We start from the raw sequence: 12196 nt of genomic DNA, 5'->3' as shown, positions 1-12196 counted from the left end.
GAATCTGATTCTAGAGGCTGCACTGTCGTCGTGGCCAGCGTTCATGCCACATAAAGAACACCCTCAGGTGTGTGGGGCACATGAAAGAAGCCCTTTTGATTAATGCAATGAACAGGATAAATCTTAAGCAATGTATATTCCTAAAAAAACGTGATGGTACGGAGGACTTTAGAAGCGGTTGATTTTTCCTGTGGGAAGAAAAAATAGATATCACACCCTGATTCTGTTACTTGTCGACCCTACAGCTCTAGAAATGATAATCATAGCAATGATAAAGAGTAAAATTTGCAAAATGCTGTTACTTACAGCTGATTGGGCTCTAGTAGTGCCATAAAATTTCTTGTAAGCCCAAGTCAAGTATAGGTCAAGCAAGCATTTTGGAATGGATTAATAGATTTCAAAATACCCAGCTACATGAGACATGGCTCAAACATGCTCTTCCTTGTGAAAACAAATGTTACTGTATTAGTCTACAGAGTATCCAAACTCCCAGGAAGCCCGTCAGTGAAAAAACCCTTTTCACAACATAAAGCATTTATAAATGTTAGGGGGATTCTCTTTCCAAAACAGAATGTAAAACAGAATTGCTTGAACCCCGTTAAACTCAACATAAATAATGTTGACCTGACATATTAAGTATAGAAACGGGCCCAGAGAAGTCTTGGATGAGAGTAGAGGGAGGAGCAAGGAACCATGAGCAGAGGCTTTTTTTTTCCGAGTCAGAGTCTCTACCAAAAGAGAGCTTGGGCCAAATTCCTCTTCAGTGTAATGTGAAGGTCAGAGGAGACACCACAGGGTATTTTAACCCTTTCCCCTAGAGCTGTGAGAGCTTCTGCAGATGACTGGTTTGCTGTTCAAGAATTCTTGTGTCTATTCTTTCTCTCATTTGCTTAAAAGAAACCAAATTATTTCATTATTTCAATTACATCTCACCACATTTTTTAAGAACCTCCCTCTACACCAAATCTCTGATAATGAAATAGTCTGATCCATCAGAAACCACCTGGTTTTGCTGACATGAGTTTTGAATTAAGTATTTGGTACAAGCTGTGAACTAGAAGAGATAGTTTATTTGTCTATCTCCTCAGCAACTTCCAACCACCATTTCTTAGTATCTGCTGTCCCTGGGAGACACACAAAATACCAGATATGCAAAAAAGAGGCAGGCCAGACTAGTTCCTGTACAAGTGACAAGGAATCAAAGGTGTCAAGTAAACCAAAAATGCTAAAAAATACCCTGAACTGCCTTAAAGCAGCATTTAACTGCATCTGACTGCACAGTGACTCCCTTCCGTGGGAGAAACATCTGGGAAGTGGTGGTCACCAGCAAGTGCACATCCCAGGTGGCAGTGAGGTCCTGGGGAGACCTGTGGTGGTGGCTGCTACTGCTGTGCTGCAGCACGGAAAGGAGAACAGTTTCCATATAACTGGCCGGCTCAGAGGTTTATGGCTTTCTCCTCAGCAGCACCACTTCTCCAGTCCTGAGTCTCAGGCAAGCAATACTTGCAAGCTGCAGTGCTTGGATTTGCTGCAGAAGGGAAACATATTGACAATGAAAGAGCAAGGAAACATCCTTGTTCCTGCCATATGGATGTCTCTATTAGAAGCCAAAAGGAGAAACATCACAGTATAGAGGCCAGGCTTGTCTTCATGAGGCTGATGCAACAGCCACACAAGACAACAGCAGATTACCACTGACTTCAAAGGAAGCTGAATCATACCCCCAGAATGCATATGATCACAAACAGTAAGTCTTTGGCAAATACTGTCTCTAATCACCATCCCTACTCCCAAATAATTTCTCTCTACAAGCATTTTTTCCAAGTTCCAAATTTTCTCAAATTCTACGTACCAAAGTGCTGAGTTAACACGGGGCATTTATCTACACGACATTTATCTTCAGAAGCTCTCACAGACAATGTAATGAACGGTCCATCAGGGAAAGAAAAGAAAAACAACAACAGAAAAAAGATAAAATAACCACGGATATTTAGGAAAGTCCTGAGGAATGCAGTGCCTTGGGCCCAAGCATGGATGTTTCCTCCAGGGGCTGCAGTTCCTCACGCCGTGATGCGGTGCAAGTCAGCCCCACTGAGTCCTGAGGCAGCACACAGTGTTCCTCTGCTCAGCCTCTCACACGTGGCAAGTGGGAAGCAGAGGCAGGCTCAGCAAGCCTGAATCATGCTGAGAAAGGAGTGAAAAGTAAGGCTGAGAGGGGAAAAAAAAACGAAGCAGGCAGACACTTCTCTATAAATGGCAGAAAGCAGGGAAATGCATCATTTCTTTCTAGATGGCAGAAGCTATTATCAGAGGAATTAAGTGATTCACAGAGTGCTGGTTGTAACTCCAGCCTTTTGCACTGCCAGGAAGAGAGAGGAATGGAGCAGCAGGTACAGAGTAAAGGAAAGGGCTCCTAAACTTGTGTGAAGCTGGGTGCCTAAATTGGGAACCAACACTCACAGAGGAGATGCTGAATCCACAGGATGATGGCCAAGCTAAGAGCCTGCTGCCTTTCCTCCTGGCTGCTCTGAAAGCCCAGGGGCCTGAGCTGCATGGCCAGGACAGTTATCACCTCCCAAATGAGGTGCACGTGCACTGCTCATTCATTTCAGTCATTAAATTACACCAGCACAGAGCCACACCACCAGTGCTGGAGGAAAACTGGGCCATTGGGATGGTTATGAGCACGTTCAGATCAAATGGATGAAAACCAGTAAATCTCCACACTCCCATAAAGTATCCAAACTTAGCTGTTTGGTACATAAATGAGTTTTTTCAATGTCAGAGATGCTGCAACTGTGCATCTCAGCTGGGGAATTTACCCCAGGAATCTGCAAAATGAGGAACTATTTCAATCCCAAATTACAACTAACACACATTCACAGCTGCTTTGAAAAGCTGTTGCTGACAGCACAAAGTTACAGGCCATTACTTGCTTATAATGCTGTCATCCAGTGTGCCCACTCAGTACCATGAGCTCAGAAAAGCAGTACAGCATCTACAACAATCAGAGTGGCAAGTCTAAAATGCAATCAGCCTTTTGGGCCCTGCTCCATGGAGTTTGTAGGCAACAACCTGCGCTTTCTGAACTCCTCCAGCCCTTGCAATCAGCAGAAGAAATGCTGCAGATGCTTCCAGCTCCCTGCTATCTCTGCAGGGACTGCTGAGTGCAATCACCATGAAGCACAAGGGAAAAGAATTAATATGGCTGATAAATGAATAAGAAATTTCACCCCCAGAAATCACCTGTTCACCACTCAGTCCAAAACCATGTGCATGACAATGTCTGGTAAGCAACTCTTAGCACAGTACAGCAGCAGCTTGCCTGAACTGCCTGCACTTCAGGGGTGTCACCCTCCTGCCTTCAACACAGTCTCTGAATTTGAGAGGATTTGGGAGAGCAGTCTCATGGTCTTTCATTCTGTTTTACTAACCTGCAGCATTGACTAGAAAGCCAGGCAGTAAAGCTGACAGAGACTGTCACGAGAAGCTGCAGTGGATGGTACAGCGATGAGATAGACTCTACAGAGAAAAACTGAGATCTAAATAGGGCACGAGATGATTATTAAAAATAACTGAAATCCATGTAACAACAATGCAGCAGGCTGACTGTCAACAGGATCAGCTGAAGTATTTGGCCTTTCTTTGACAGGCCCATATGAACACTGTTTGATTTAATGTGCTCTGGCTGCCACTACCCTACAGTGTCTATTATTAAACTTGACACTATTACATTTTCCAAAATCTCACATTCTATTTAGGCTGTCACAGGCAGATTGTGGGTGCAGAAATAGACAAGAATATATTATTCTGTGATCACTGCCTGTACCAACATTTTGCATCAGTTCTAGCTCCAGAGACCTGCTGGTGCCTGACTGAAAACCCAAAATGTCTTCAGAGAAGCAGCTAGCACAGCACTGCTGGCAGAATTGCAATCTCTCCAAGTTTGCTCTGGCTTCACAGCAGCCCAGCAATTCCAGTTTTTCCCTGATTTGTCACAGGATGATAATATGACAGACTAAAATGTGCTACAAAAGCATGACAAGAAATAACGTGGCGTGTGAGGATGGGATTTTACTCGAAAGATCAGCTTGCTGTCTTTCTAACCTTTTCCCACATTTACTGGAAGAACTTTGCAAATGTTCTAATTTGAAAGCAATGTCAAGCTGGAACATTTTCCAGCTTGACCTCAGTCATCATTGCTGCAGCTCTGATCACACGCAGCAGACAGCTCAGTAGAACAGAAAATTATCCCATTTTGTTACATAGCATGCACTGTGTCAAATTTAAACAAGAAATCAAACCAACTCATTGATTTAGGAGAGATGAGTTGCCTTACCAGCAGGGATAAAGGGAGTGACTTGTCCTGTTTTAAATGCAGAGGTAAATAAGAAGCTGATTATCCCAAACTGAAGCAATGTTGTCTCAAACTGACAGAGAAAAACCGCCAAGCAATTGTGTATGACTCCACTGTTTCACTTATCAGTCACCTTTGGTGTCAGCTGTAACAAGGTTCAATTATATTATATGCTCCTACAGGAAGCAGTGATTAAGTTGTCCTCTTAAGGTGCAAAAAATGTCTGTCAATAGAAGTGTCCAGCTACTGAAAGGACTCAAAATCTTCTAAACATGACACTGAACAGGCCCAGAGAGCAGAAGGGTGCATAAGAAACCCTCCCCAAGAGGGCCAGCTGCCCCTGAGACAGTGAATTGCAGGACACTCCCAATGGGAACCCACCAGCAAGATCCCATTTAGAAATTCATCCTGGATTTAGAGATTCCACTGCAATGTTTTTGAGGCATTGCCTTTCTGTCTAGACTGCTTCAGCTCCAGCTGCCAAAGCAGACATGGAGTCATGCAATGTTCTGTTAAACATTCTCAGTCTAAGAGGCAACACGCAGAGCTCAGTTGAGCAATGGGTTTCCTGCACATCTGGAATGTCCTCTCAGAGGAAATCTCCACCTGTTCTACTGTGTACAGCACTCTGGGGAGTTACAGGGTAAGAAGCCTTGTCTTTTTGAAGGTTTCCTCCACTGCATTTAATTTCTAAATGCAGTGCTATATCTTTCACCTAGTTTTACTAGATTTTCTCAATTCAAACTTAATACTATGCCCTTGACCTTCGCTTTATTTATTCAGCTTTTTTGATGATGATAACAAGTGCTTTGTCCTAGATGTCAGGTCAACAATGTTTCAGAGACACAGGACCTTAAATGACAATAGTCCAACATCTCAGCTGCACTTAGGGGAGCAGACTGGAAAACTGGAACCGTATGGTCCATATGACAGGAAATGCTGTTGTGCACAAACACAGCAGAAGCAACAATCTCAGCCATCTCTTAATACTATGATAGTTTCTTGAATTCACACAAAGCCAAGCGTGGTTTCCCCAACCGGATTCAGAAAGCCACATCAATTTTGGTCTGATTAAAGGCTCATTCAAAACCACAAGAAGCAAAACAATGTTAAGTTTACTATGACTGCCACATTTCTGGGAGTGCTAGTACAGAAGATGAATGAAGTCCACATGGTTCCCTGCACATGGAATACAGCTCTGATTTATATTAGGAATGTGCACCCCTTTATACAATGGCTGCTTGATTGATGCAGAATGGATCATTATGTTCCAATCCAATACCCGGCCTGAACTTACCATGCAGGTATTTCATCTGTTAAAGTCTACAGAAATGTTACAAAATTGAAAAAAGTGTCTGGTTTATTATGCCACTGGCTTTCAAAGCACAATCCTTTTCAATTTCAATATACCTGAAAATAATTTTTTTTTAAAGCCAGCTCTCAAAATAAGATAAACTACACACAGCAGTTCATTGCTACCCCGCTCATTAAAGCAGCAGTGCAAAGCCACCAGGAGGAAGACAAAGCTTTAGTGTGTGTATGCCCCACAAGAACAGACCACATGGGCCATGACTCAAGGGAAAAAACCAAAAACCAAAGACTCCCAACCTAGCACTTGCATGCCTAGAAGTGCTTAGCCTGGGAAAGGCTGGGGGGATAACCCAGCTGCTGCCTGCCACTGCCCAGAAAGGCAAACGGGAAAGGCAGCACCAGGCACTTCCTGGAGGTGAAAGGATGAAGGACAGCAGTCACAAATAGCAACAAGGAGAATTCACACTGGATGGAAAGAAAAATCTGTTCACTGTGCCATCAAGAAAACATTCTTCACAATGGAGGCTAAGCAGTGGAGAAGGCTGCACAGGGAGGTAGTGAAGCCATCCTGGTATTTATTTCATGGTGTTTAGAAAACACAACCAGATGAATCCCTAAGCAACCTCAAGTTGAAATTAACCCTGCTTTGAGCAGAGGCTGAACCAGCTGATTCCACAGTCCCTTCCAACCCAATTTTTAATGTTTCTGCCTCATACTAGGCTGCTTAGAGCATTGCTCAAGATTCACAGCTTTCTTTTCTTGTATTTTAACACTTCCTTACTTTACAAATATTAATTCTAAGGGATGGGGGGACATGACACAATTAAGTTTATTACTACAGCAACAATGTTTAACTGCCTACAGGTTTTAGGGAGGCAAGGAGATTCAACAAGGTACAGGAAAAAAGACCCACCAGCACCTCTAGGGGAACTGTTTGCAAAGAAAACTTAAAGCACAGTGACAGAGCCCTTTATAGCTTTGGAGCAGATGTAGATCTATAAAATAAACTCACTCTTGCAGACACCTGGTTTGCATGAGCACAAAAGTGCTACTTGGAGACTGGGGTCTAGCACCACTGGTATAAATTATGCAGATGTGATACACAAAGCTACGATAGTTTCTTTAAAGCTGGAGATCAAACCACTTTGGCTTGTCTTTAATCATGCCTGACAGTTTATAAGAATTACACTGATTTGGTATTCCCCCCGCACTGCTGTATTGAATGAAGTGCTTGGAAAGAGGTTGTTAAAAAGCAGTACAAAACAATGAAGTTCTGTGTTTGTCCACAGATCTGAAATTTTGCATTCTCTTCCCACTACCCTGCCAAAATGCCCAAATTATAGTCTTGAAGGAGCTGGTTTATAGTACCCATGAGTTGGAAAAGCCCATTATGATTTTGTTTTACTGAACCCAAGATTTCTTCTCATTTGAAGAAAGCTTCTTGCTAGTCCTGCACATTTTATTTTGAGATTTGACAAACCAGACAAGGAAAAGAATCATTGCCACCTAAAACCTGGTACCACATTGACAAGTCCTGAGCAAAGATGAGCACTGTAAGTAACACACAATACATTTTCAAGTGTGACTAGCATGGTGGTCTGTCACAGAAAAGGATGATGATCATGTAAGGGCACTCTACACAGGAAAAAGACTTTTCAGTATCTACAAAGTTTTCATTTTAACTAACAGACACTGAGCAGAAAGCTTCAGTTCTGAAAGCACTTTTTTAATGGCATAGAGGAAGTGAATGGAAAGAGTAAATTCCTGTTTTTGCTGAAGCGGACATGCCAGAGACAGAATTTGGGTCTGACAAAAAGTCCCAGGCTCCAATGTGTGACCATTGTTCTTTGCTATATCAACTGATATGACCAAGAATAGTTTTGTTCTGTTGTCTTTGTTTGCCTCTCAAACATTTGTAAGCACCATTAGAGCGTGTCTTTTACCAGACTACACAGGCCCAGCTTGTCAGTGTCACTTCAGAGGGTGTGTGCTCTGGGGTCCCAGACTGTCTTGGTAGCCCTCCAGCTTTCATTATATAAAGATTCATTGTCCAAAGTAAAACGAAGTCCCCTTTGTATCTGTTGTAATAGTATAACACTGAAAGAGTTAAAAACAATGCAGATATTCATCACTTGTGTGGAAAATCTGTGCTCTGAAGGGCTGCCCAATTTTCAGTAATTATAACAACTTTTTTTAGATGTTAAAAGAATGTATGCATAGGCCATACATTTCCTTCTAAGACCAAAAGAAACATGTTTTTCTTATGAAGCTTAATGAAAACAGTGTTTTTTGTTGTGCATTCCCGATGGCGTATAGCTAAAGGAAATTAATTCCTCTTTAACCAGGAACTGGGACTTGGAGGAGACCAGGAACAGTGCTACAAACAACTGCTTTGGGGCAGTCCACACCGGCATCCTGGAAAGCTCAGCTGACCACACAAGGCCTCTGAGGTTAATCTTGCTATTGGATAGTTCTGTAAACACTGTCTCGAGTCCTGTTCTTTACATTTTTACACCACTCAAGGCTTCAAGCCAAGGCCTCGATAAAAAAAACTATTTGGTTCTTGAAAAGCATTGGCAAAAAGCTGACCAAACAGTCTGTTTCCAATACTACCTAGTGAAGTCTGAAAGAATCAAGACTTCCTGCATGCAGCCCGAGAGCTACATTTGCACTGAGGGATCAAACCCATTTAGCCTCCATTTAATCTCTCTCTACTGACAGCACTGAATGTTCCTGCATGAGGCATGTGTTCAGCAATACTGTGGCCTGCCCACAGCCACTCAGCATCCTGCTGTGAGCCCATGTTCTGCAGCAGCTTCTTACCTACAATGTCTTCGTAGGCATTTTCTTCTAAAGTGCTCTTGGATCCAAATTTATGCTGGCTCTCGGTTCCATTTTCAGTCGGGGAGGGAGGGTACAGGGATTGCAGGCTTGAGGCATCCTCAAACTCAAAGGATTTTCTAAAGTTTACAACAATAATAATTAGTAACAAGAATGCAAATTTATTCAAACATTTAGATTATTATTTGCATATTAAGAAATATAAATAAAATTAACTATAATTTTTTTAAAAAAATCTCACATCATGCTTTAAGGGCTAGCTTTTAGTGGACACTAAGCCCTGTGCTCACAGCAGTCTCTAGTAGGGCCATCTATGACAATTTTATGAAGTTGGAAGTATTGTTATCCCCATTATGCAGACAGAAAGAAAATACTTCCTATTTTTCCAAGTTTACAGAATAAGTTAGCAGCACAGTCCTCAGATTAGAAATTACTTTGCTCTTTGCAGAGACCCCAGAAACACGTGGCCCTCTGTCCTAAAGAAAGTCTCTGAAAAGCATTCCTGCAGTGGTTGCTCTGGGAGATGGAGCCCTTAGTCTGACACCACTCACATGTCTTGAACCTTTGGATATGTTCCTGTGCAGAGCTCGGTGCACAAATGCCAAAGGGAGACCCAAGTGCAATCATTCACATCCCTCCCACACCCCATGCCAAGCACTGGCAGCAAAGGAGAAAGCACTGAGAAATTGGTGCTCTCTGGGTGTGTGAGCAGCTTGGGCTGATGCTCAGGGGCTGAAGGTTTGGCCTTTCTGGCAGGAGGGTGAGGACCAGCTGGGTCAGATGAACCATTTGTCTCCCACCAGGGGTGATTCATCACCTCCCACCCACACCTGCCCCAGGGCTGCTGAGCAATTCTAGAGAGTTCTTGGGCTTTTCTCCCAAAGCTTTCCCACTCTCCAGCTCACCCATGCCTTGTTCTCTGAGGCAGTAACTACACTCAAGGTGGGACACCCATGACTGCAGTGGCAGCAGCACAGGGGCTGGCATTCATGGGATTGATTTACTGCTGAGGATGAAGCAGTGAGAAAAACAGGCTCAGGTCAGAGCATGAATAATCCCATGGTGCTACAAGGCTTGTGTGCACTGTGCTGGTGCCCATACTCTACTCACTAAGCCCCAACCTTGATTAACAGTAAATCATTCTGCCATCAACCCCTTTGTTTTTCTTCTTCCCAGCTGGAGTGGAGCACATGTTACAGCATGTCCATGTGGCAGTGACAGAGCCTCATGAGACACTTTGGCCTGTGAACTAGCTTGAGCATCCCTACAGGTAACACAATGACTGTGGCAGAGAATGCTGCATTTGAGAAGAGCATTTTCTGTTTTTCTGCTGGAGCAGGCTTACAGCTGGAATCAGGCTTAAGAGCCTCCTCTCTCTCCTTTCCCTAATCTTCAGAATATCCAGATCCAAGCTGTTCACATCAGGATTGTGGCAGAAACAATCTGTGCATGTCAGATGCAGACACGTGCTCCTCCACATCTACTCACAGTACAAAGGATGCTGACATGCTGAAGGCACCGCTGTGTATGAAATGAGACTGTTTAAAGTAGTTAAATACCCAGCTCCCAAGGATTTCAACCCTGTGATGTGGTGACACTGTGTAGGATGACAGGAATGGCTTTGTGGACCAACACTCAGCTGTGGTCCATGTGTCCCAAGTCTATCCTGTGACACTCCTCTGCTGCACCGTGTGTGTGCCAGAGGATTTCCAGCTGTGGGGGAACACCCAGCTCACACCACTCTGAAATGTTAAAGCTACTCTTGGCACCAGGTTCTCCAGATCCAGCCTGGCTTTCTGCTAGCAGGCAAACATTTCCTCCCTGTTACTAATGTTGAATTAGCCACCAAAAATCAAAGCAGTGCTTTCAACCGAAGTATTGGGAAAATAAATACCCTCAGTCCATTCTCATGGCATTGCAGTGAGTGCAAACCACGTGTATATTCAGTCTGAAGCACACAGCTACAAGCTGCAGGCACAATGAGTTATGTCTGTTCTCAAAATAAGAACAGCTTAGGTACTGAGGTTTCAGTAATTACTATCAACCAAATACTGTCATTCTTAAATTACTTGTATGGTCTTTAGTGCTTTGTAAATCTTGTTAATCCCTTATGTAACTGAAGGAAGAACAGTAGCAAAGACAATAAAATTAAGATTTTTTTTATAAAGGATCTACACTCAGCACTGAAGTCAGCTAGCAAAACTGAGATTTTTGGGAGGTTAATTTGAACTTATTTAGATCATGATTAACAAGAGATGTGTCCAGAGACATCATTAAAGTACAGTGGGTAAAGCTGTTATAAATGTCAGTAAAATGTCAAACTGATTTGCAAAAATTATCAGATAAACATGACAACCCTGTTAATCCTACAGTTTACATTCTACAACTTAAATTGATAAACAATGCTTTTTAGAAGGTTGTTTCCCCTAGCCCTAACCCAAGCCTGAAGCTCCTTGGCTGAACTGTGCTGTTAACTCTGCTCTGACAGGAGACTGAATCTGCAGAAAAGGAGGTGCAAGCAGATTAGACCTCTTCTGGAAAGGAGCTTCAAAACGTCATCTCAAAAACTCACTGTGATAATATACTGTGGTTCTTAGATGACTTGCCCATTTTCTGATGATAAAGGCTATCATTTACACCAGAACATTTAAAAATTGTTGTCTTCTGCATGTTGCAAATGCTGTGCTGAAGAAACTGAGGGCAGCTTTATTTCACAAATTTTCCTTAAAAACTAGATTTACTTCCTTTGAGATTATTGCCAGGACTAAAAGATAAGCACTGCTGATCAGAGCTTGATTTTCCACATCCCCCCACACCTTTCTGAAAGAAACAACCTGTCTCAGCAGGGCTGTTTGATCTTTCAGAAGCAGGTGTCTCCTGAGAGAAAAGGACTGAACCTGAAGGCTCCTCTTCTCATCTTGTCCCAGTATAATTCAGGTGAGGTTGTGCTAAAAAACTTTTAATAATTGAGCCAATATCAAGCAGCAGAATCTGATAGTGTGGGATAGTGTGCATCTGAGATGCTGTTTAGCAGTTCCTTGCAAATCTCATCACTAAGTATCAAGGGAGGGTGTGCATCATACACATGCAGACAGGTGAACTTGTTAAAAATGCTGCAATTTGAATGCTTAGCAACAACTGTGCCTACAATTCTCCAAGCAATGAGCAGAATTAGTTTTACCCTGCCTAAAACTCAAGAGGAATCACGTGATTAAAACAAGCTAAGCTCCACAAATTGCTGGGGAAATGCAGCCATACACTCTCCCCATCATTAACTCAGGAAGACATAGAGAACTTTCTGTGATACAACAGTTTTCTCAGCATTAATCCTCCATAGCTGTTGATAATAATTTAGGATAATATTCCTAAGGACTGAATTCAATAAAATCACCTACATTGCATAAAACTGACACAACTGTTATAGTAATGAACTTTGGAAATGGAAGACATCTGCAGGTACATTTTACAAGAAGAAAAGGCTGTAAAAAAGCTATGGTCCCACTACTGGACAATAATGAAATTATGATCCATTAAAAATTGCCAACAAGGGCATTTGTGCCAGAATTAGTTAGATAACCTTTAGCACACCTAACCTACAGCTTTTTTGGGGATCAAGGAATGAAGATTGTAGAACTCCTAAAAAAAAACCCCTGAAGGCATTCAAAGGTATTGTACCAGTGCATTCCA

At 42.5% G+C, this 12196-nt stretch overlaps 1 protein-coding gene across 12 annotated transcripts in view; it reads right to left on the bottom strand.

Moving 5' to 3' along the window:
• DENND2B (DENN domain containing 2B) overlaps positions 1–12196 on the bottom strand; it is a 151567-nt gene that overhangs the window by 45891 nt on the left and 93480 nt on the right. For 11 of the 12 annotated variants that reach the window (XM_039706907.1, XM_039706913.1, XM_039706906.1 and 8 more), the window contains one exon: positions 8492–8628. In XM_039706907.1, the coding sequence (XP_039562841.1) occupies positions 8492–8628 (137 nt within the window). Of the gene's footprint in view, positions 1–8491; positions 8629–9060; positions 9192–12196 lie in introns of those variants that run through there. The other variant, XM_039706915.1, reaches the window with a different exon arrangement.

The sequence above is a fragment of the Passer montanus genome, unplaced genomic scaffold (assembly GCF_014805655.1).
Source record: "Passer montanus isolate IOZ18808 unplaced genomic scaffold, ASM1480565v1 scaffold2, whole genome shotgun sequence".
In the NCBI taxonomy this organism is placed as follows: Eukaryota; Metazoa; Chordata; class Aves; order Passeriformes; family Passeridae; genus Passer; species Passer montanus.
Note: the sequence above shows the minus strand (reverse complement) of the source record. Positions and strands in the feature narration are given on the sequence as shown.